Source organism: Panicum virgatum, chromosome 5N (genome assembly GCF_016808335.1).
Source record: "Panicum virgatum strain AP13 chromosome 5N, P.virgatum_v5, whole genome shotgun sequence".
Classification (NCBI taxonomy): domain Eukaryota; kingdom Viridiplantae; phylum Streptophyta; class Magnoliopsida; order Poales; family Poaceae; genus Panicum; species Panicum virgatum.
Genome location: NC_053149.1, coordinates 44,375,991 through 44,399,064, shown reverse-complemented (window position 1 = coordinate 44,399,064; position 23,074 = coordinate 44,375,991). Strand labels below are relative to the sequence as shown.

At 45.3% G+C, this 23,074-nt stretch overlaps 1 protein-coding gene, 1 long non-coding RNA gene and 1 pseudogene across 2 annotated transcripts; 2 read left to right on the top strand and 1 right to left on the bottom strand.

Moving 5' to 3' along the window:
* Positions 1-1,344: 1,344 nt before the first annotated feature.
* Positions 1,345-2,939, top strand: LOC120672392. Its single transcript, XM_039952766.1, has one exon. The coding sequence runs from the start codon at positions 1,385-1,387 to the stop codon at positions 2,675-2,677; it is 1,293 nt and encodes a 430-aa protein (XP_039808700.1). The 5' UTR covers positions 1,345-1,384; the 3' UTR covers positions 2,678-2,939.
* A 3,278-nt stretch (positions 2,940-6,217) lies between these two features.
* Positions 6,218-7,702, bottom strand: LOC120674836 (annotated as a pseudogene).
* A 5,769-nt stretch (positions 7,703-13,471) lies between these two features.
* On the top strand, positions 13,472-14,598 carry LOC120672397. The gene is made up of 4 exons (XR_005674121.1): positions 13,472-13,859; positions 13,925-14,035; positions 14,119-14,166; positions 14,242-14,598. It is a non-coding gene; the product is annotated as an uncharacterized LOC120672397 (long non-coding RNA).
* Positions 14,599-23,074: the final 8,476 nt, after the last annotated feature.

The following is a 23,074-nucleotide window of genomic DNA, read 5'->3' as shown; positions in this document are numbered from 1 at the left end:
AACACATACAAGAATTAACTAGATATTTTCAGGGGCCGCTTAGTTCCAAACAAATTTTTTTTTGGATGTCACGTCAATAGTTTGACCAGATGTCGGGAGGGTTTTTCGAACACTAATTAAAAAACTAATTTCAGAACTCACTTGGAAACCACGAGACGAATCTTTTGAGGCCTTTGACCACATCATTAGCACATGTGAGTTACTGTAGCACTTATGGCTAATCATGCACTAATTAGGCTTAAAAGATTCGTCTCGTCATGTATATCCAAACTGTGTAATTAGTTTTGTTATTTAATTATATTTAGTGCTTCATACATGTGTTTAAAGGGGAGGTGAAAATTTTTGGGAACTAAACAGGCTCTCAACCAAACACTATTGAATGTGCACGAACCTCTAATGGAATATGCGTGGGGGTACGTCGGATCACCGGCCAAATAATCTTGAAACATTTTTCTGTGGCCGCCTTCTCGATCTCTATATAGAACTTGATGGCCATGGACACAACTACCATGTCTTTCTTTTTTTATTCAAAAAAGATTGCACTATTCGAGCTGCTGACAAGATGAAATAATCATCATTGTTATCGGAAGATGACGAATCCAATTCTCTTTGCAAAAGAGATTTGCTAGCGGCCAAGCTTAAAGACCTTCTGCCCAAGTGCTGCTGCTCGATTCAGGGAGGAGAGGGGCGGGCGGCAGGTGCCAGGTGCCAGGTGCCGATCAGGGAGGGGAGGCGGCTGGAGCAGGCTGCGGACGACAGAAGGGTGGGGCGGCAGGCTGCAGGCGGCAGCGGGCAGGAGGCGCGTGAGGTAGGGCGCCGGATCGATGGTTCCCGCCATATTATCCTTATAAATTTTTTACTTTTAGAAGTAAATATAGGGAACCCTTAGAGAAAGATTTTTTTTTTTACTTTCCCATATCTATTTACAGAGTTAACAAACAACAATAAGTTTTGGGGAGAAAATATTGGAAACTATTGGAGATACTCTAAGAGAGGCTAATTTGCCAATGTTAAAAGATGAGGAACTAGAATAAAACTATTGGAGAGTATTTTTTTTCTAAAAAAATAAGAATAAGGAATAGAGATCGGAAATGGTTGGAAATGCTCTTAGAAATGATCTATTTGACAATAGGAGAGTACTTTAAAAACATAAACTCATGCCGACAAAAACTTTAGAAAAAAAACTTTTTCCCGTGAACTTTTTTAGGGCATTCCCGAAAGCGAATTAACTTCCAAAAAATGGTAAAGAAGGGACCATTAGAAAAGTACATGGAAAATAAGCAAACCTTCGACATGCATCTATCTTCGGAACAGTGCAAATGAACTCCATCCAAACAACACAAAGAAAGGGGGTAAAATCTCCAACAAAGTAGCCGCCGCCGCAATGGGGCGCGAGGGGTCTCCCGCCCAGCTGCCGACGGCGAAGCGCCGGAAGGAATCAAGCCCCCCAACCACCACCAGCCCCGTCCCCTCCCTCACCGACGACGTCCTGCTCCAGATCTTCCTCCGCTTCCCCTCCCTCGCGACGCTCGTCCGCGCCGCCCTCGCCTGCCGGACGTGGCGGCGCGCGGTGGCCTCCTCCCCGGCCTTCCGCCGCCGCTTCCGGGAGCTCCACCCGGCGCCCCTCCTCGGCCTCTTCTTCGAGCCCCCCAGCGCCGTCCAAGACCCGGTGCTCCCGGCCTTCCCCTCCTTCGTCCCCGCCCGCCGCCGCGACCGCGATCTGGCCGCCGCCGTCCGCGGCGGCGACTTCTTCCTGACATCCATTCAGGAGCACCCCGACAAGGCCCACTCCTGGGAGATCCTCGACTGCCGCGGCGGATACGTCCTCCTATGTAATGGTGACCTGCTCAGTGAGGAAGCAATGGCGGTTGTGAATCCTTTGGAGCGAAGGAGCGAACTGTTCTTTGACCATCACCGCAAAGGCATTTTCGAAGCTTATCGTGGCTATCTAGCTGTACGGAACGCTTGCTTGCTCTGCTCCGACGAAGACCCCGCATCATTCCGGGTGGTGCGCCTTGCCCACGACGAGTCCAGGGTGAGGGCTGCCGTCTTCTCCTCAGACACCAGGAAGTGGAAACTTTACCCGTGGATTGATGTCCCAGGGCGGCCGCGGCTTTCAAAGTCGTGGCTTCTGAACAGCAATATGCAATCCAATGGGTTCTTGTACTGGGTTTACAAGAATCACAAGTATATGATCACGCTGAACACGGCGACAATGGACTTCTCTGTCGAGGAGCTCCCACCATTCCTGCAGAATCGGCGCTGCAGCTTCGATGCCGGTGAAACAAGCAGTGGTATGCGATGCATTGTCTATGCTACTGACTTCACTGTTGGTGTGATGTTGCGAAGAACAGATAGTGATGGACTTGAGAAGTGGATGCTGGACAGGGCCACCCCATTGGACACACAGCTTGATGGGGTTCTCAGGAAACAGAAGGGCAACTATGATGAGCTGCTGGTCGTGGCAGTCAGGGATGGCTTTGCATACTTGGCAACTTCAAAGAAGGTCTATGATTCCCAGAACCCAAGTTGGTTCTTGTCCCTCTGCCTTGAAACAATGAGACTGGAGAATCTGTTTCAGAGGACATATGATAGTGGTGCACACCCCTATGTTATGGCGTGGCCTCCTTGTTTAGTTGGTAACTATGGGAGGTTTGGACTTGAAGATGGTACATGAAGTGCATAACCGGTTGTCAATTATGTGAGGAGAACAGGAGAAGAACTAGTAAAACCAAATTCATGTTTTTCTTTTGTTTAGTAAATTGGCATGCCAGATGCCATGAAACCTTGTTCTTTGAAGCTGTCGTGTGCTGACCGGTCTGATCAAGTTTTAGTCTCTGGTCAATCCCATAACTTAATCTTTTGCAAGGTTTGTTTATTTACCTCAAGTTAGCACTTTTCAATATGTCTAATAACTTCAAAGTCATCTTTAGTTGTTCTGTCATTGTCTCTTTTTTGGGCTCCCTGTAAGATCCTTGCTCCTAAGAAAACAGGGCCAACCCTATTAAAATCTTGAGCAGTATTAGTTTCTTTTGCTCAAGTATAAGCTGCTTACAACAAACATGAAATACTATACAGTTGAGTCGAATCTTTACAGTTTCATATGGAATATGAGATTGGTTCGTGAAAAAACTGGTTTCTGTTAATAGATTTCTCATTCTGATTTCTTTTCTGAGAACCTGCTAACGAGAATAAAAGGATTGGCCTTTTAAGAATGACTGGAGCCTCTTAAGAACAATCAAGCATTCTTGTAGAAAACCATGGATCTGACAAATTTGGAATTCACGAGTTAAGCAAACATGTTTTATTGTAAGCTGTCCATGATTGTTTGCCTTTTATGCATTCTTCAGACACCCATGGCACTATTCTTTGCCTTTTATGCATTTTTCCCGGGGCACTGTTTGCGTTGTATGCATGTTGGCAATTTTGACCCTTACAGGCAGCCTCTTCGACCTAGTTGTTCAGAAATGTGTACAATTCAAGGTTATCATAACTTGAGAGGACATGAGAAGTGCTGCCTACAACATTTTTTTGGCTGAATGTGGTATCTGTTCTGGCTTCTGGATTGTGTCTTGCATTCCTCTGTTCAAGACGCTACCACACTTGGCTTGTGTCTTGCATCCTTCTGGATTCTGTCTTGCCGCCATTCAATGGTTTCGCCACTTCCTTGAGCATTGGTCAGAATGTCCCCAGAGACGTATTGCATTGCATCAACTGTGCTCCTTTCATGTGGCCATCATCTGGGCCTCAGACCTGAATGAGCGAGGCAGCAAGAACACGGTGGAGGCGGTGATAAGGAGACAGCTCATGTTTGGTCTAAAGTTGCTTCCCTGGAAATAACCCCGTGTCATTTTCGTTTGTGATCTACACCAATCTTTTCACTTGCCTAACTCACGCTGTAATGTTACAACCATAAAGCTTCATTCTAGTTGGTCTTTTACTTGTCTCCAGTCGATGCATCTCTTGTGTGAACTATAAACCCATTGTGTGCTCTACTTTTCACTAGGTTTAACCACACCAAGGCTTGCATCTACATCCGCTTATTCAGTATTTTCCGCAACTCTTTTGAGAGAGTGAGCATAGAACAGTATCAGCTTTGATCTCCAGCAGTCATATGAACTACAGAACAGGCCACAGGCCATTAGAGTTTAGCATCCTAGATAGACTAGCATTTGACCGGGCCTGCTTCCAAGAAGTGCAGCCGAAGCCTTCTTCGTTCGTCACCAACGCCCTTGTCCAGTCCATCCATTTTTTTCAAAGCGGCATCGCCGTGGACCCGTTGGATTTCCTCGTCTCATCGCAGACCTTGAATGCTGCCAGTTCCTAGCCTAGACACAGGCTTACGCTTCTTCATAGCAAACCATTAACTTGTCATCAGCCTCTGCTTCCTATCCTGAAACTCAAATTGTGGCCACAACCATCACTGGCACTCCCCAATATCAAAGCAGGATTGCAATTGCAGCGTGTGCAGGCGTGCTATACAAGCAGTGCTTAGCAGATGAAAGATGTACTCTATTTCAACAGTACTTCCTTAGCATCAAATGATCCATATTATGAGTTCCAAATTATATTCGAGCTCTCACCAAAATCACATTAGAGTGGGCATCACAATATTTTGTCCTCTGCCTAACACTGCAGAACATTTCAGTTTTCAAAAGTTCAGTCCAAGTATAAGTAGGATGCCTCAAGAATTATAACTCCAAGTACATAATTGTATATCAGCAAAATAAGTCGTTTACCTCATTACATTTTCTCCAAATTCTTACATATTGTACTTCTAAGATAATTGCAGGAATTATAGTGGACAGAAAGTTGGTTAAGGAATCACGCAAGCAAATATATCATTCAGAAATGATGTAGATGTCTACTGCCATGTTTCATACCTACTGAGTACCACATAATGATCTCAATTTTGGGAAAAAGCAAGGCATGATCATTAATATGCCAGGATTACACAGACATTTAGCAATAAATAGAGGGGGGCGGGGGGGCATCCATTTTCTGTTGAAGAGTAGTATCTTACAGGCAGGCCACGAAACAGATCAATAATGCCAGTTCCCAACACCTAACAGTAAAAGCATAAGAAACAGACTGGGTTCCGAACTCTTAAACAAATACTGAGACATGTTAACTAGTTAAGTGATGTAATAGCTAATCCCATGCCTAGCACTGCATTTCAGGGAGCATCTTCAAGTGATGAACCACCCATAGTTACCAACTAAAGCAGGAGGCCACGCTTATTGTAGGGATGAGCAGGATCGTCAAATGTCCTCTGAAACAGTCTTTCCATTGCCATTGTTTCCAAGCACAGGGAGAGGAACCAGCATGCTTGGAAACAAACAGACAATGACTCTATTCAGCTGGCTTGTAGACCAACCAGCCATCAGTGTTTCTCTCACACCAAATTAGCCACCAGCCAACCAGCAGTACTTTTCTCTTACAACAAATCAGCATCAGCCACCAGCCACAGCCAGCCAAACAGAATCAATAATATAACAAAAAAGACCTGGAACATGGAGAACTGATAAGTGGTTAAGTGATGACAGATGAACTCATGCCTAGGATTTATTTCAGTGGCTGGGAGCATCTTGAAGTGCAAAACTCCTATAGTTGCCAACCAAAGAAGGCGGCCACGCCATAATATATGGAAGAACAGCAGTGTCATATGTCCTCCTAAACAGTCTTTCCGGTCTCATCGTTTCCAAGCATAGGGACAGGAACCAGCATGGTGTTTCGGGATCATGGTCCACTGAGTAGGTTGAGTACAAATACACGTAGCCATCCTGGACTGCCAAAACAGAAAGATCACTATGGTCAGCCACCACACTACTGGAAAAAAGCCTATAGGCACCGGTTAGTATGGGCCTTAGGTACCGGTTTTTGAATCGGTACCCGGTAACCGAGATCAATAGTCGTGTTCATCAGCACCGGGTAAAAGAACCGGTGCCTAAGGCTATATTTTTTGGCAAAAATAGTTGGCCGAGATTCGAACTCAAGATCACTTGCCTCGCGTGTGACTTTCTGACCATCTCGCCTACACATCACATCTGATGGGAAGATAGATATTTTTATTTTGAAGTAACTCATGGACGAGTCTAAGGTACCGGTTGGTAACACCAACCGGTACCTAAGGCTCTTAAGGTATCAGTTGGTGTTACCAACCGGTACCTAAGGCTCATCCATAAGCACCGATTGGTGGTAACACCCGGTACTAATGTAAAAGTTACCACCCGGTACCTATGGAGAGCCTTGGGTACCGGTTGGTGTTATCAACCGGTACCTAAGGCTCGTCCATAGGTCCCATCCACCCCAAAAGTACCGGTACCAAGATGAACCGGTACCAATACTAGCATTGGTACCGGTTTATCTTCGTTCTGGTACTTTTGGAGTGGACCTTTGGCGTGTTTTCTACTGGTGCCAGTTGGTTCAGCACAGTGTCGTCGGCCAATCCGACTCGAAGGACTCGTTCAAGCTCTCTGTCCAAGGGAACCACCCTGTCAAGCACCCATTTCTCCAGACCATCATCATCCCTTGTGGGCATCAAGACACCAAGTTCAGCTGATCTGAATAGACAATACAAGTTGCGCCATCCTTCTTCTCGCCAAGATGAAAGTTGGAATCCCATAGGAAGTGAGGAAGCTCAGTGACGCAGAATTCCATCGTGGCAGTGTCAAGTGAAACTAGATACCTCTGGTCCTCGTAAACCCAGTACAGGAACCCATTCGCTTGCATGCCACGCTCATGTTGAATCCAACATTCATCTTCACCTGAACTCGCTGGAACGTCCACAATGGAAGAAGTAGCCATTCCCAAGTGTCCGAAGAAAAGACGGTAGCCCGTATTCTGAATTCGTCCTGGGCAAGAAGCACCACTCGGAATGACGTAGGGTCCTCGTCAGAGAAGAGCAACCGAGGGTTGACCTGGGCGTAATGGTGGGTGGTGGCCACGCGCCCACGCCTACCGTCAAACAAATCCTCAGGGCCCAGATCGAAGACATCCTCAATCCAGCGCGTCAAGGGGTCGAACACGACGAGTGTTGCATCATCCCAATTCATGAGGAGGACGCATCCGCGGCAGCAGTCGACGATGGACCAGCAGGGGCCCTCGTCTGGGAGGTCCTCAAGCGAGGTGAGAAAGAAGTCGCCGCCACGGACGGCGGCAGTTAGGTCCCTGTCGCGGCGGCGGGCGGGGACGAAGGTGGGGAAGGCAGGGGTGTTAGGAGTCTGCACTGGACCGGGGGCATCGAAGAAGAGGCCGAGGAGGGGCGGCGGATGGACGGCGCGGAAGCGGCGACGGAACGACGGGGAGGAGACCACCGAGCTTGTGAATGGGTGGAGCTCGGCGAGCCTTCCACCGTTGACGCTGTCGGCGGCGTTCGAGGCCACCGGTCATGGATGCAGGTGAGTGGTCCTCGCCGAGGGAGTGGATGATGGCGGAGCTTGTTTCTTTTAGGTGTTTCGCCGGCGCCGGCTGAGTCGGAGAGCTGCCGCCGCGGCCATTGCTGCGGAGGATGGAGGGTTAAGGTTTGCTGAGGGGAGAACCGAGCTTAGCTCGGGTGGTGAGCGCTGCCGGTGTGCAGCCCACCCGCCCGGGTTCGATCCCCGTCGGGGACAACCCGCGCGTCTCACCAGGGAAAATTCCCCAGAGGGAGGCTGAGCGTGTGTGTTAGGGTGTCAGGGTGTGAGTTGCTCACTAGGCGCATTTTGGGACCACCCAGGTAGCCTCACCTGCGTTTGAGCGCGCGGTCAGCGTGGGTGCTCCAACCGAGTTCTTAAATGATGTACCAGTGCTCCTGGTGTAATTCAAAAAAAAAAGGTTTGCTGAGGGTATTCCTGAGGTTAGGCCCATTTAAATTGCACCACATCAGCCCATGTGTAAGACGGGCCTAGAGCCCATTTTCTTTGACGTGGGTTGAAGCCCATTTCTAAACTGAAGCAAGAAGGGATTTTTTCTTTTTTATATTTTAAAAAATACAAAATTTCAAAAATATATGGCCGTTTCAAGAAATTTCAAAAATGGCCCCCTGTCGCCCCAGCCAACGGGCGGCAGGGACCTTTCTGTAATTTTTTTCCAAACTTGTTTTTCCAAAATTGCAAATAGGTCCCCGGCGGGGGACGTGGTGCAGGGAGGCCGGTCGCCCCCCAACAGGCGACAGGGGGGCCGGTCGCCCCCCCAACGGGCGACAGGGTCCCCCCTCTATATAAGGCCTCCCCCCTCATTCCCTCCTCATTTGAGCCCAAAAATTTCACCAAAAATTCAGAAAAAAAAGAAAGGGGTGAGGAGAAGGGAAGCGGCGAAGCCCTGTCGGATTGCGTACTTGTGATCTGCAGGTAATTATATTTAACTTATGTATTTTTTCATTGCTATTGTAGAGTAATTAAATTTAATTAGTGCTATAGTAGAACCATTTAATTAGGAGTTTAAGGATATCTTAGTTACGTAGTAGTAAATTAGTTTAGAAAATTAAGATTACGCGTTTATTATTACAATTGCAGTACTATTAGAGACGTGTTTATAAATTAGTTATGATTTAGACTAGAATTTCGGATATGTAGTATAGATTTTGAGTGTTATCACGTAGTTATGAATACTTATATGTTGTAGTTAAAATTCGTACTTAGTTTGTACGGATGATTGAATAATGTAGTGTAGTAAAGAGTATTACTCGATAAGTATTTGGTGATGTATAGATATGTCGAGCAAGATGCAGTTTCAAGTGTTTTTTTGTAACTGTAATATTTTGTATGGACCAAATGGAGTAGACCTTTCTGCCTTTAAGTGCACATCTAGCGCCATAGATAAACCTCTAGAGAGGAGTTTTGGTTCTATATATAAGTGGCTACAACGTGGGTTCTGTGTTGATCCAGAGACACATGTGATGACCGTCCATGCTCTTGTGAATTGGGAGGTAGAAGGTGATTTATGGGAATTGATGATGATACAAAACCTGATGACTGGCAGAAGTACATGCAAGCAGCTCTAGAGCGTGGGTGGCCTCTGGCAATTCTTGTTCAAACTCGGGAGAAGATACGAAATGAAATCCAACATGGTGCAGATCAAGCTGTACCGAGTATTCAAAGAGATGGTGCAGATCAAGCAACTCCAAGTATTCAAAGAGGTGGTGCAGATCAAGCAACTCCGAGTATTCAAAGAGAGACAAACTATATTGAGCAAGATGAGTCAGAAGAGATAGAGAACCCAAACATTGGACCACATGGCCTTGCTGATGAGGGAGAGAGGATACATAGCATCGTGGATGAGATGGAGGCAGAAGATGATGCCGCAATGGAGATGGAAGAACATGAGGAATCATATGATGACGAGCAGTACTCATTGCCAAAAGAGTGGAAGGAGCATGGTTTTGGCAATCATGTCGTAGAAGACGTATGACATCAGGAGTGGGAGTACAGAGAGAATGAGGTGGTGCAAGGTGCAATATATCCAAACATTGAAGCCGTAAAAGATGCTGTGAGAATGTGGGCAATATCATTGAAGCGAGAATTTAGAGTCGTGAAATCTGGCAGTAAAGAATATGAGGTGAAGTGTGTGAATGCTGGATGTCCATGGCGAGTGCATGCATTCAAGGATAGATGGAAGTCGAATTGGAAATGTTCCATTGTGACAGAGCACACTTGTTTGCTGTCAGAAGTTCAGCTATCACATCGCAATATATCATGCGACTTTGTTGCAAAGCAAATATATGGGTTGATTATGGACAATTTAAATTATGAGCCAAAAATGATTGTTCGACATATTGAGCAAACTTACCAGTACAACATTAGTAATTTGAAGGCATGGCGGGCTAAAAAAAAAGTTGTTCGAGATGCGGTTCGGCACATACGAGGCATCATATGATAATCTACCTCGTATGTTATCCCAGGTTGCTGCTAGAAATTCTGGAAGCTTTTATGACACATACCTCGTACTAGCTGTGACTAGGGGGCAAAGCATTCTGCAACGAGCCTCCTTTTGCCTAGGTGCCTGTGTAAGGGCATTTCAGTATTGTCTTCCAGTGATCTGCATTGATGGCACATTTCCGACTAGAAGGTATAAATGTCAGATACTCACCGCAATCGGGGTAGATTGTAACAACCAAATAATTCCGCTCGCATTTGCATTTGTTGAGAATGAGAACTTAGACAGTTGGTATTGGTTCCTTGAACGAGTGAAGGTTCATGTTGTTGCTGCACGTCTAGATATGTGTCTTATTAGTGATAGGCATGCAGGTCTGCTGCAATCAATACTGAAATTGCAACGCGGAACTGCGACAACGCCTCCGTTATGGCCCGATGTCCACAACAGGTGGTGCATTAGGCATATGGGTGCAAACTTCTATGACCACTTGAAGAATAAGGATCTTAAGAACATGTTTAAGAGGTTGTGCATCCAAAATCAACAGAGAAAATTCAATGCTTTATGACAGATGCTTGATCAATTGACTGCAGAGCAAGTGAAGGTAAGGGCATCGGGAACCAGCATGAGTCAGGCTCCAGAGGCAAGGGATTCAATTGAGAAGCCATTTACACACTGGATTCGAGGTGCACCTAAGGAAAAATGGTCATTCCTTTATGATACCAATGGAATGAGGTATGGTATTTAGACAACAAACCATGCTGAGTGTTTCAATATGGTTATACGTTGTTGTCGTGACTTCCCTATTGTGGGAATTGTTGAGTTCATCATGTATGGGTGCATGAAGTATTTCAGAGAGCGCTACATGGCTGCCAGCATAAACATCAACAACCCCCAAATTCAATTTTGCTCAAGAGTGACACAATATATGCAACAGAAAATAGCAAAGGCCAAACTGCACCGCGTCATATCGGCAGGTACAATGGAGCATAGATTTGAGATTACATGTAAGGATAGAACTGGTTGTGGTATCCGTAGAGATAGGGTGGTACAGGAGACTTTGATTAGAGCAGATGGCAATGCCTTTTGCTCCTGCATGAAGCCAAAGTTATTGCATTTGCCATGCTCGCACCTCATTGCAGCATTTGCGGAGTCTGGGTTGTAGCCAGGAGTATTTGTTTCACCTTACTTCAACAAGGAAGCAGCTGTATCCACCTGAGGCCATGAGGTCTACGGGATTAGTATAGTGGGACCTTTCATTCAGGACAATGAGGCTAAGATGTTTATTCCTGATCCAGCCACTAAGAAAGGCAAAAGCCGCCGTCAGACATGCCGTATTCGGAATGGTATGGACGAGTCCGAGGCAAGCAAGGCACAAAATCGTAGCAGCCAATGTGGAGCATTGGGTCACAACTACAAGAAGTGTCCTCAGAATGCACTTCACGATGCTGCTGACGCAGGTTCTTCCGGAAATCCCAGAGATAGAGCACCTCATACGTTCAGACCACCATCGGCGAGAATTGCTCATGGAAGGCACTCGGTGTCATGATCCAATAGTGTGGGGTTTGTCGGCGTACTAATCGTGCGTTCAGTTTGTATCGAACTTATCTATAATATGTAATAATCGTTCGTAGGTAATATGATCCGACACTTATTATATTTTTGAATGTAGGTATGGACTCCTTGCTAGACCCAGTGCGTTCAGTTTGTATCGAACTTATCTGTAATATGTAATAATCGTTTGTAGGTAATATGATCCGACACTTATTATATTTTTGAATGTAGGTATGGACTCCTTGCTAGACCCAGCGCGTTCAGTTTGTATCGAACTTATCTGTAATATGTAATAATCGTTCGTAGGTAATATGATCCAACACTTATTATATTTTTGAATGTAGGTATGGACTCCTTGCTAGTCCCAGTTATCGACTCGAGCCACAGGTCTTTCTTTGCAGCAGTTGAGCACCGTTCCCTCGAAGTGCTACGTCCTCGTCCACCTAGGGAGCAGATCTCTATACACTACGATTGGGTTGGCAGGTGTGTACTAAAATATTATTGTTTATCACTTGTGTATTCGTTGGTCTTTCTTTGTTTCAACATTTTTTGTTGTTGCAGGTTACGTGAGTCCGGTCTACTGACTCTGGGCCGTCTTGTCGAGGGTGGGCTTCTTCAGCTCGATCGATCCCTCCTGACGGAGCTCATTGACAAATGGAGGCCGGAGACACACACGTTCCACCTCCCGTGTGGGGAGATAGCTCCGACGCTGCAGGACGTGGCCTACCTCCTCGGCCTCCCTATCGTCGGGGAGGCTGTAGGTCCGCGTGTGGTGGCGGCTTCGTGGAAGGATGACCTAGAGGCCCGTTTTGCCCTGGTTCAGCGCGTGGAAGAAGCAGGTTTGATCAACCCGCACCCGCGAGCAGCAGGTCCCTCCAAGACCTGGTTGCTACAGTTTACAGTACGTGTCCAATTCATATTTACGTTTAATTTTTACAATTCACATGTTGCATTGTGAGTTGAAACCATTAATCTTAATTGTTTATGCAGCCTACCCTGTTGCCTGCGGATGCCGACGAGTACAGTGTGACCAGGTCGCTGGAGGCGTACCTGCTTTGGTTGTTTGGTTACATCATGTTCAACAACTCATGGCAACTCGGTCGATAGGATTCTCCTTTCGTACGCACGGGAGATTGCGGATGCGGTCGAGGACGTACCGCCCTACAGTTGGGGTTCAGCGGTACTTGCAGCCACTTACCGTGGACTCTGCGACGGCTGCAGGAAGACACACAGGGACGCTATCCTGTCGGGGTGCCCACTACTGCTGCAACTTTGGTCGTACGAGAGGCTAGCCGTTGGTTGGCCCATCGTCAGCCTTGAGCCTTACCACGAGGCCATGTACGGCGACGAGGAGGACGACAGGCCCACTATGGGAACTCTCTGGATCTGGCGTCAGGTATGTTCGTAAAAAATCTACTTTTGTTATTCATTGTTACACGATGCATTAGCGCACTCTTAATTTTACCTATTCGCTGTGCAGAGGTCCTGGGCGCATGCCCAGGTTAGACGCGCATATCCTGAGTTTGTTTCGGAGCTCGACATGCTGACGCTCGAGGACGTTGTCTGGGAGCCTTACAGCCCAGAGGCTGTGGCCACCCGTGCACCAGCAGGCCTGTCTTCGCACTGCTCCGCGAATGCAGGCCTGTGGCTTACTACAGCTGTCCTGGTTTACGACATCGCGATTGAGCCACATTGCCCCTGGAGAGTCATGAGACAGTTCGGGCAGCACCAGGAGTTTCCGGTGCCCTCCGCGTTGGAGTGTGTCAATTGCCACGACCACAGGTAATTATGAATGAACTTGGATCATACATTCGTGTGGAATCTAACGTAGATATCTTCGTCGTCCACTTTTGTAGGTTGTCAAGGAGTGGCATGCCGTGCTCAGCTGATTGGCTCACCACGATGCAGCCGTGGGTGGACCATTGGGACCAGGCAGACGAGCACTTGGTCGATCCAACAGGACCACACACAGACAGCTCCTTTAGGGCTTACCTCACTTGGTACTTACCCCGGACTCGGGCTCGTTTGGTTTATGTTGACACTCACCCGCAGGCACACCAGAAGAGACCACAGGATGGCTATGCCCGGCACCACATGGAGGCACTAGCTGGCGCGATGAGTCTCTTGATCATATTTGCATATATATTAATATTCATAAGATAATTCATGTGCTACTAACTATTCCTTTGCTAAATGGATGCAGTTTCGCCTTTGCAACATGATGGAGATGGACTGCTCGACTTACCTGACGAGGGTACGTGCCGGATCCCCAATGACCCAGTTTGAGCAGACAGAGGCATGGTCGAGACAGCGTGACCAGTTGCGTTCAGTACTGCACAACTTGGGAAGCCGTGTGCAGTATGAAGACAGCCACGGATCGTCCCAGGCCTCGTCGTCGTTCCCGTGTCCGGCGACCGCGCACCAGCAGACGCCTTAGTACTACACAACTGCAGGTAACGTAGATATCTCTTTAAAATCATATCAATTGTTGATATATATTTACTAATATCACAAATAGGATACGATCCCACTACTGCGTTCGGACATACTGGAATGTTTGGAGGGGCACCACCAGTTGGCGGACTGTACTCAGGGATGGTACCGGGGCCACAGGCACCGGCCTACATAGGTTAGTTTATGTTTCGTATTTTGGTTTCTGCATGTCATGACGACAGACACGAGCGTACGCTAACGTCCACATTTTATGCGTAGGATTCTACCCCGATGCGGGCGCTGGACCTTCTTCCTTCTTTCGACCTGGTACAAAACACTCTCTCAATACACTCACTAATTTACTACGCAACATATGTTGGTTTACGTTTATATGTTATGCAGAGTTTGTTTCGAGTACGTTCGTTCCAGATAACGAGGGCGTCACCTTAGAGGAACTCGGCAGCTTGACTCTAGACTCACCTGGCGAGCACGGTGACCCCCGTTGTCTTGGGGTATTCACAGCTAGGAGGAGCACCACTTGGGATCTCTCAGTAGCAAACACCGCAGCCCCCTTTGCGTCCTGAGCGACATGTGAGGTCTTCAGATCGTCACACCTACTCCGAGGGCCATGTCCATGCCCAGCAGAGGGCTAAGAGGGCCCGACAGCGTAGGGGTGGTTAGATATATCCGATGTTTGTATGTTTGATGTTTATTTGTAATGATATAGCTGTGGACCGCTTATTTGTACACTTCAACATTCGCCTCTGTTCACTCTTTTATTTTCCATTACGTACGATAGATGGTATGTTTATGATTCAATGCTCCTTTAGGACTAACTACGATTCAAACTCGACATTATGTACATGTCCAATGACTGCAACAAAGGTTCGAAACGAACCAACAAACTTATACCAATCACCACAAAATGGAACAACAAAAACACTATATATGCAATATGCCTCACTTTAGCAGTTTAATTAGCCACACAGCCATGTGGGAGCCAATGCAAGTTAGGTACGGGACATACATACAAACATAATACAACACTAACAATACTAAATGTGAATACATTTTAGACAATCTTCTAGGGACAATGTAGACCGATGAACATCATATGTTATAGATCATGGCATGAAATCATCTAGATCGTCATCCCAGTTGACAGATGGTGGTGCTGCAGGTGGTGTAGTATGGCTCGACGAACCTCTTGCCTTTCACTTTCTCTATTTTCTAGATCTAGGTTCATGTACAGGGGGAGGAACATCATGTGTTGGAGGCCATGGTTTGGGGGGCACGAAGTCGTCTAGGTCGTCATCCCAGTTAACACAAGTTTGTGCTGCAGGTGATGCAGGATGACTTGACGAACCTTTTTTCTTTCCCTTTCTCTCTTTTCTGGTTCTAGGTTCATGTACAGGGGGAGGAACATCATGTGTTGGAGGCCATGGTTTGGGCGGCATGAAGTCATCCATGTCATTATTCCAGTTAACATAAGTTGGTGCTTGAGGTGCTGCACCATGACTTGACGAACCTCCAGTCATCTGTTCTTGCGGAGGCCAAGTATTATCACCCGAAGATCTTCTCCACCTCATTCGTCTAGTTTGCGTCATAAGTCATACATACCAATTTACGGAAATTTGGTATCGATTTGTTAATCAACTTCGTGTCCTCGGGGTAATCCCAGCATATAATTAAACAATAATTTTACTATTTCATAAATATGAATTTCAAATGACAGACGGGATTAGAACTGAATGAGAGTTACCTTAATGTGCATCTCATACACATCTGGCCGCATCCATATCTTACAAGAACTTTCTAAGAATCCAATGACATTGGGATGACTCGCTAGTTCACATACTCTCATGTATATATTCCGACGTTCTAGCAGGTGTCTCTTTACATCTTGCGTTGTAATACCTCGAAATATTGTGAAATCTTTAAATTCTACAACTTTGGACAACACCATCTCTATCGTATCATCCGCTAATGGATCCAACTTCTTACTGATTACAAGATGTATCATGATATCAAGTATTATACTAGATTTTTCTTCGGTCCATGAAAATCCTCCAGAATTGGAGGCAGCCATTGCCTTATGCTGCAATATCAATAAGGTACTGTCATTATAAGTTTACAATTCTCTATTGCACTATCCAAAAATTAATTCTATTCTAATTCATGATTAATTTAAAAACAAGTCTGTAATAATACTGAAATTGTAATACGAAACGAGTGTTCTGTAGCACCAAATCTAATTTCGCACTACGCAACTAAAGTATCCTCAAACTCGTACTTAAATTGTTCTACTATAGCACTAATCAAATTAAATTACTATACAATATTAATGGATTCAAATATAATTACCTGCAGATCACAAGTGCGCAATCCGGCAGGGCTTCGCCGCTTCCCTTCTCCTCACCCCTCTCTTTTTTTCTGGATTTTTTGTGGAATTTTTTGGCTCAAATGAGGAGGGAATGAGGGGGAAGGCGTTATATAGAGGGGAGGAACCTGTCGCCCAGGGGGCGACAGGCCCTGTCGCCCTTTGGGGGGCGGGGCGATCGCCCCCCCTCCCCCGTCAGGGACCTGTTTGCAAGTTTGGAAAAACAAGTTTAGAAAAAAAATTACAGAAAGATTCCTGTCGCCCCCCTGGGCGACAGGATCCATTTTTGAAATTTCTTGAAACGGCCATATATTTTTGAAATTTTGTATTTTTTTAAATATAAAAAGAAAAAAATCCAGCAAGAAGCAAAATGGAGAGCTGTGCTAATAAAAAGAGCAAAAATGGAGAGCTCGCTCAGAGTGCACATCAGCACATGGGCCGTAACAGCTGTCAAGAAGATAAAGTTATGGAGGAGATATTCACTTGACAAAAGATAATTTATCAACACATAAAAAATATAATTTATCAAAAAGATATTAGGAAGAAGCCTGAACCTCTGCTTTTGAACCATAATATTAATCACCTTTTCATTGAATGCCACAATGCTAGAACCATTTAGTAAAGTATCTTTATTTCCTCAAGTATTAACACTAGTAAGTATGGGTCATATATGATGGCCAATCAGCTGAAAGAAAAGGGAGTGAAAATTAAACAGACAAATGTTAGCGGGAGTATCCTCCATCTTTTGGTGAATGACTTTGCCGAAATGATATAGTTATGGTTTCCTACAATAAGCTTTATAGGTCTACTGATGCAGGTATTTTTTAGTGGGACATACTAGCTAGCTATGGTTCCGGAGATTGCTACGAAGGGAGGAGCAAAAAAAGAAGGCTTCCAGAAAGCTCAGGCATTGGAGGATATGTTGCAACCAAGCAGTGTACAGTGACTGACAGTTACCTCGCGCACAAGTCTTTGTTGGCCCTGTTCGCTGTGTTGGTGCTGGAAACTGCTGCTGGAGTGGTGTGAGAGAAAAACACTGCTGGCTGGCTGGTGGCTGCTGCTGGTGTGGTGTGAGAGAAAAATACTATTGGCTGGTGCCGGAGCAGAACAACAGAATAGGGTCGTTTTTTCTCGACGGGAGCCTGCTGGGATGTTTCTCGTGGATGGAAACTTGTGTGTACCGTGGCGTGTGAAACCAGGACTAGCTCATACGGTCGTCGTCGACCGGGAGCTGGCCAAGTAAAATCTTTTTTTTTTCTAGCCAGGACCGATTTATCAACGCACAATTCCGATACAGGAGGGCCTTGCAGTCGATCGCGTCTCTTAAGAGCATGTTTTATAATATCGCTTGCTTGCCGGCGTATGGATCGCCAGCTCATCCGAGCTCCCGAGCTGGTGGTCAAGGTGGCGCTATCCTGCATCCAGAGCCGGTGGGACATGAGGCCCAGCATGCTGATGGTGGTGGATATGCTCGAAGGGCGGGTCGCCACTGATCTGCCGCCTGATGAGATCCGGCGTCTATCGACTGTGAATTTCTCGGATCAACTTTCCTCATCACTCACGCACGGTCGGTAATAAAATTTGGAAAAAATTAAATTACTTCCCCCTCAAGTATAACCGAAGTCTGGATAACCTTTTTAACTCTCTTTTAATTCAATTTGACTCCTAAACTATCATTTGTTTCAATTTACCTCCTAATACATTTTATCTTTTTATTTCTCCATGTACCAATAAAATCTTAAATTAAAACATTTTGCAGAGTTGTAGTGGGCATCGCAATGTATGTTAAAAAATATATTATAATTGTTTTTGCCATTATCTTTTCTAAAATTTTCTGTCAGAACAGTTAATTTATTATTAAATATCATACCCGTCAAAATAATTGTAAAAATTCTTAAAATAATAGTAGGATAGGGTAACTTGAAAGCATATGTTATGGACTTCATTGCATTTCTTACGATGATAGATTTAGCTGCAATTAGGGGTTATTAGCTTGTTTTGAATTATTGCATTTAAGGTACTTTATATGAAAATATGGGATTAATTTCCATAATAGTGGAGGTGTATAATCCAAATGCATATTTAGTATATCACTTTATGTTTTTCATAATGACATAGGTGAATAATGTAGTACTAAATTTGGTCCAATGACTTTAGGGTTAATTGGATGCATACCACAGCAATTTTCGAAGTTCCGAGATCTACTATTATAATTCACCTATTTTGAAATTTACCATTACAATTCTTCATCTATATGATTCTTGCCATTTTATACGTATTTAGGATGCATAGGCCCACTGTCAGATCGATGTACGCGTATAAATCTTCCGTATGGACCAAAACACCCCTGCTGCATCCCTATCTCCACTCGCTGACATGTGGGTCCCACGAGTAGGGAGCTGCAGCTTGCATCTCGATTGGAGTGGAAGGCTGGGCCTGCATATAGGTTGTTTGCTCCGTAGATTTGATTTGGAGGAACCAGGGAGGAAAAGAGTAGCAACTGTTGGCGTTTGATTAGGGCGATTCCAGAGCGAAAACGTCTACCGGTCCGTCGTTGTGCTCTGCTCCAGGAAGAGGTCCATGTCGAGCCGCGTGTTGCCATTGGAGCCGCCCAGAGCTCCGCCCCGAACGCCGACGAGCATCTCCGGCCATCCCTTGTCACCTTTCAGCCCCCAAAACAGATCCCCAGCGAGCTCCTCGACCGGTCCGGCCCTTCCTCAGTTCCCCCGCTCGATTGCTCACCGCGCCGCCACGAACGGGGCGTCTCCGCGTCGATCGGGCCACCGTCGAGGTGCGCTCGCTGCAGGCTCGCCGCACGCCGCCTTGCGCAGCCCTACACTGCACCGCAGAGCGCCACGGCCTCCCTGGGCATTTAGGCCACGGGTCCGGCCGGCCCCGCCGCTGGCGGGAGCCGCACGCCACGAGCTCCAGGCCAGATTGGTGAGGAACGCGGCGGTGCCCGCCCGCTGCAGCGGCACATGAGCGCGGCCACAATGGCGGGGGTAGGAGGTGAGCTGCAGGCCGGCCACCAGCGCCAGCAGGGCAGGGGGTGTGTCGAGCAGTCAGGCATGGTCGAGACCGGCGGTTGCCTGGAGGTTGAAGATGAAGCTGACTTGTGGGACCCACATGTCAGTGAGTGAAGATAGAGATGCCGCATGGGTGTTTTGGTCCATACGGAAAATTCATACGCGTACATTGACCTGACAGTGGGCCTATGCGTCTAAAAGACGTAGAAAATGGCAAGAATCATGTAGATGAAGAATTGTAATGACAAATTTCAAAATAGGTGAATTATAATGGTAGATCTCGGTATGCATTCAATTAACCTTTTTTTTTTGGGACGAAGTGAGTGCAAGGCTTCTACCTTTTCCCGCTCAAACTCTCCACTTCGCACACGAACGTGAGGTCATGGCTCGTCACCCACGTGGCGGGGACGCGGTGTAGGTCTTTGCCGCGAGCCATCGCGCGGGAGTAGTTCGGTCTTCTGATGATTGAACGATCCGGTGAGATCATCTTTTTTAAATTCGAACAGTTGGCCGGGACAGATTATACTCTTATCAAATTCTACGCGACATTTGATTTCTTTATTTATATAAATATTAGAAGAAAATTACCATTCGTGATTCATCATTCATGTGTGCGTCAACATTCGCGTCGCCATGTGACGTGCACGTGACGGGGAACCGCGGGTGGGCCCGGCTGGATCGAGGCTCCCCCGCTTGACCCGTTTTTCGTCCCTCGCTCTGGTCTCTTGATAGGAACCATTAACGAAGTATCGAGGGAGAGGTTGCAGAGGTATGTAATATAATATAATATAATATAATATACGTGAAAGAGAGGGGTGCGCACGCACATGGTAAAGCGCCGCGCCATGCACCCATGACCAGGGTTAACCATTTCGTTTTCCGGTCAAATCCCGATGTTTAGCGGAAACGGAATTCCGTTCCGAAATTTTGGCAAATTTCGTTGAATTTCGGTCGAAATTTGTTGAATTTTGAATTTGAAAACGAAATATACCGAAAAATACCGAAATTTCGGATCCCGGTAACTAGCGGAAACGAAAAATTTTCCGAAATTTCGCCGAAATTGTTAACCCTGCCCATGACACAACTCGACCGCGACAGGACAATGCAATATAGGGCGCGTTGAGTTCGTGAATTTTTTTTGGATTTGTCTAATGTAGCATTTTCGTTTTTATCTGATAATTAGTATCCAATTAAGTACTAATTAGACATAAAAGATTCATCTCATCATTTCCAGCTAAACTGTGCAATTAGTTATTTTTTTAAACTATATTTAATGCTTTATGCATATGTTTAAAAATTCGATGTGACGGAAAATCTTAAAATTTTTTGGAAACTAAACAGGGCCATACTCTAGCTAGCTTTGAGTAGATACGTATTCATATTTGGGGATCCGCGATCTAATGGCAATTTTTTCTCTCACAAATCAGAGTCGTCGTTGCCAAGAAGAGGTAAGCCACGCGTAGTGGAATCCTTCCAGAAGTTGCAGATCGAACGCGTGCTCAAATTGAATCTTAACCTTTTCTTCAAGATTTATTAGAACTTGACTTTAACTTCAGTCAAGAATAATCATTTATCCAAACTGTACGTGGAGATGCGAGTCATCCAAGACTTCTCGTAGCAGCAGTTCAGACACCGACACGCAACCAGCAAGAAAACAACTCTATCACTGTAGCAGCAAAAGAAAAAAAAGAGAGCTTTGTTTGAGCAACAGCCATCGACTCTCCAACAGCCATAGACGTCTCGCCAATCGCCATGGCGGGAAAATACTACTGTAGTGAAACTACATACGTTGCATTGTTTTGTTTCCACGATCTCAAATTCTCAACTACTAGCTGCGTCAGGCAAGAGCCGTTCCGGCTTCTTCTGCTGGGGCTCATTTAGTTTTTTTTTAAAGAAAAAGAAAGCATCTCCAGCCTCTGCAACCGCATACAGCCAATGGAACGGTGGGTGGCTTGGGCACCTAGCATTTCAAAATTGTAATACGAAAAAAAGCATACAGCCAATGGACTCATTTAGTTGGGTATGAAGAGGCGGAGATGCCCCTACACAAGAGACAAGGCGCAGAAAATTTTTTATGATTGGATCCGTCCTTGTGGAGTGTTTTCTCTAGTCCAAATTGCGATCAGTCAGGCCAGGCGGCTAGGTTTAATTGGTTTGCACAACGCCACATCCAAACATATTAGTAATTTAATACCGATGGCGATGGGTCTTTCTGCACGAATTCGTCCAATAATGCAGCACGGTTTTTATTTTTTTTGAAACAAAGTACACCAGTTGGTGTATGTGTATAGTACTAGTAGTTGGAGATGTATGCAGAAGGATAGACAATTTCAAAGAGGAACATCCGAACATCCAACGCGTAGGGCTAATGAAGGGCACCCACTTCCTTCATCTGCAATAATGTCGTTGTTTTCAGATGATTGAAACCCCTAATCCCTATTATTGAGAATAATTGAGCTTGCGTCTTAAAAAAAAAATAGTGAGGCGGGTACAAGATGCTTGCTTGGCAGGGCAGCCGTGGGGAATATTTTACTCTCCGCCTGTATGTACATGAGTACATGACTTTTAGAATGAACACTTGTGGAGTAGTTGTGGTAGCGTCTGCATTTGTCGTCCAGGTCCTCCGTTCATTGTCCGGGTCCGATATTTTTTAATCACGATGGAATCTGATTAGGCCATCAAGTGGTTGAATCCGATCCAAGCCAGCCTGGTTGCCTGCGCTAGTGCGCTTAGCCAAAAAAAAAGGAAAACACAATTGAGTTTTGGGCTTTTTTCCCCCTTGCTTTTGTGCTCACGCGGTTGGTCTGTTTAATACTTTATTTGTTCCTGGCCTAGCGACGGTGCCACTTTATTGGTTTGTTATGCCGCGATATAGGTCGTGTTAGATCAATCTTTGTGCAAGTTTTATAAAAAAATTTCATCTGGTATGCCTCGCAGGTAAAACCTTGACATGAAATTAAATTCATAAAGGGAGGAGTTGGATTTCAGTGTTTCATAGGATGAAATAAACTTGGTATACACAATTATCAAAACTATAAGATTCTCAAAATAAAATCCCTACTAAGAGCAATTAGTTTCATCGTCACAACTTTTCTTGACCCCATTTGGTCATACCTAATAATGTCCTAGTAATTAATTTCGTTACAATTGCTAGTGGTCACATGAACTACGTGGCACATTTAATCTTAACACAAATACAACAGTTAAAAGCTATGTGTAACATATAAAATGGTGAAATGAAACTATGGATTGTGCTGTGGACCGCCTGGCTATATCGCGCGCGTGGATTCAGCCTGCCATCATGCGCACGGTGGGAGGCGTGAATTCAGCCCATTAGCGGTTTTGGCCCAGGATACGAGAAGAATTTGTTTTGTCGTATGCAAGAGTGCAGAAGGTTGTGCGCGTGGGCTGCCAGGCTTATTTACTGGTCCAAGTGCAGCCCATGCCCATGTTAAAGTACTGGTAAAGGTAATTTTTATTACTTCCTTTTTTCTTTTATTTTGACTGGCCAAGGTAATTTATTCACCTTTATTTTCTTGTTCTATTTATTTAATTTTCTTTCTCTTTCCTTTTATGTTTCTTTTAATATTTATTTTTATTCTCTACCATTTGTTATTTTATTTTATTTTGTTTCTCTCTTATTTTTTCTTATCTTTCCCTTTTTCTATTCCTCATTTAATTTAATTTATTATAATTTCACTTATTTATTGCTTACTTTTGATTTTTTTTAATTTTTTCTTTGTATACTATTTTGTCCGCCATGTATGCTTTGCTCGGTTGTAAAAGTGTGAAGATATGGAGTCATTTTATTCATTTGTGTAAACTAATT

Coding starts and splice junctions, on each gene's coding strand:
- LOC120672392 (XM_039952766.1), top strand. CDS start 1,385: ATGGGGCGCGAGGGGTCTCCCGCCCAGCTGCCGACGGCGAAGCGCCGG.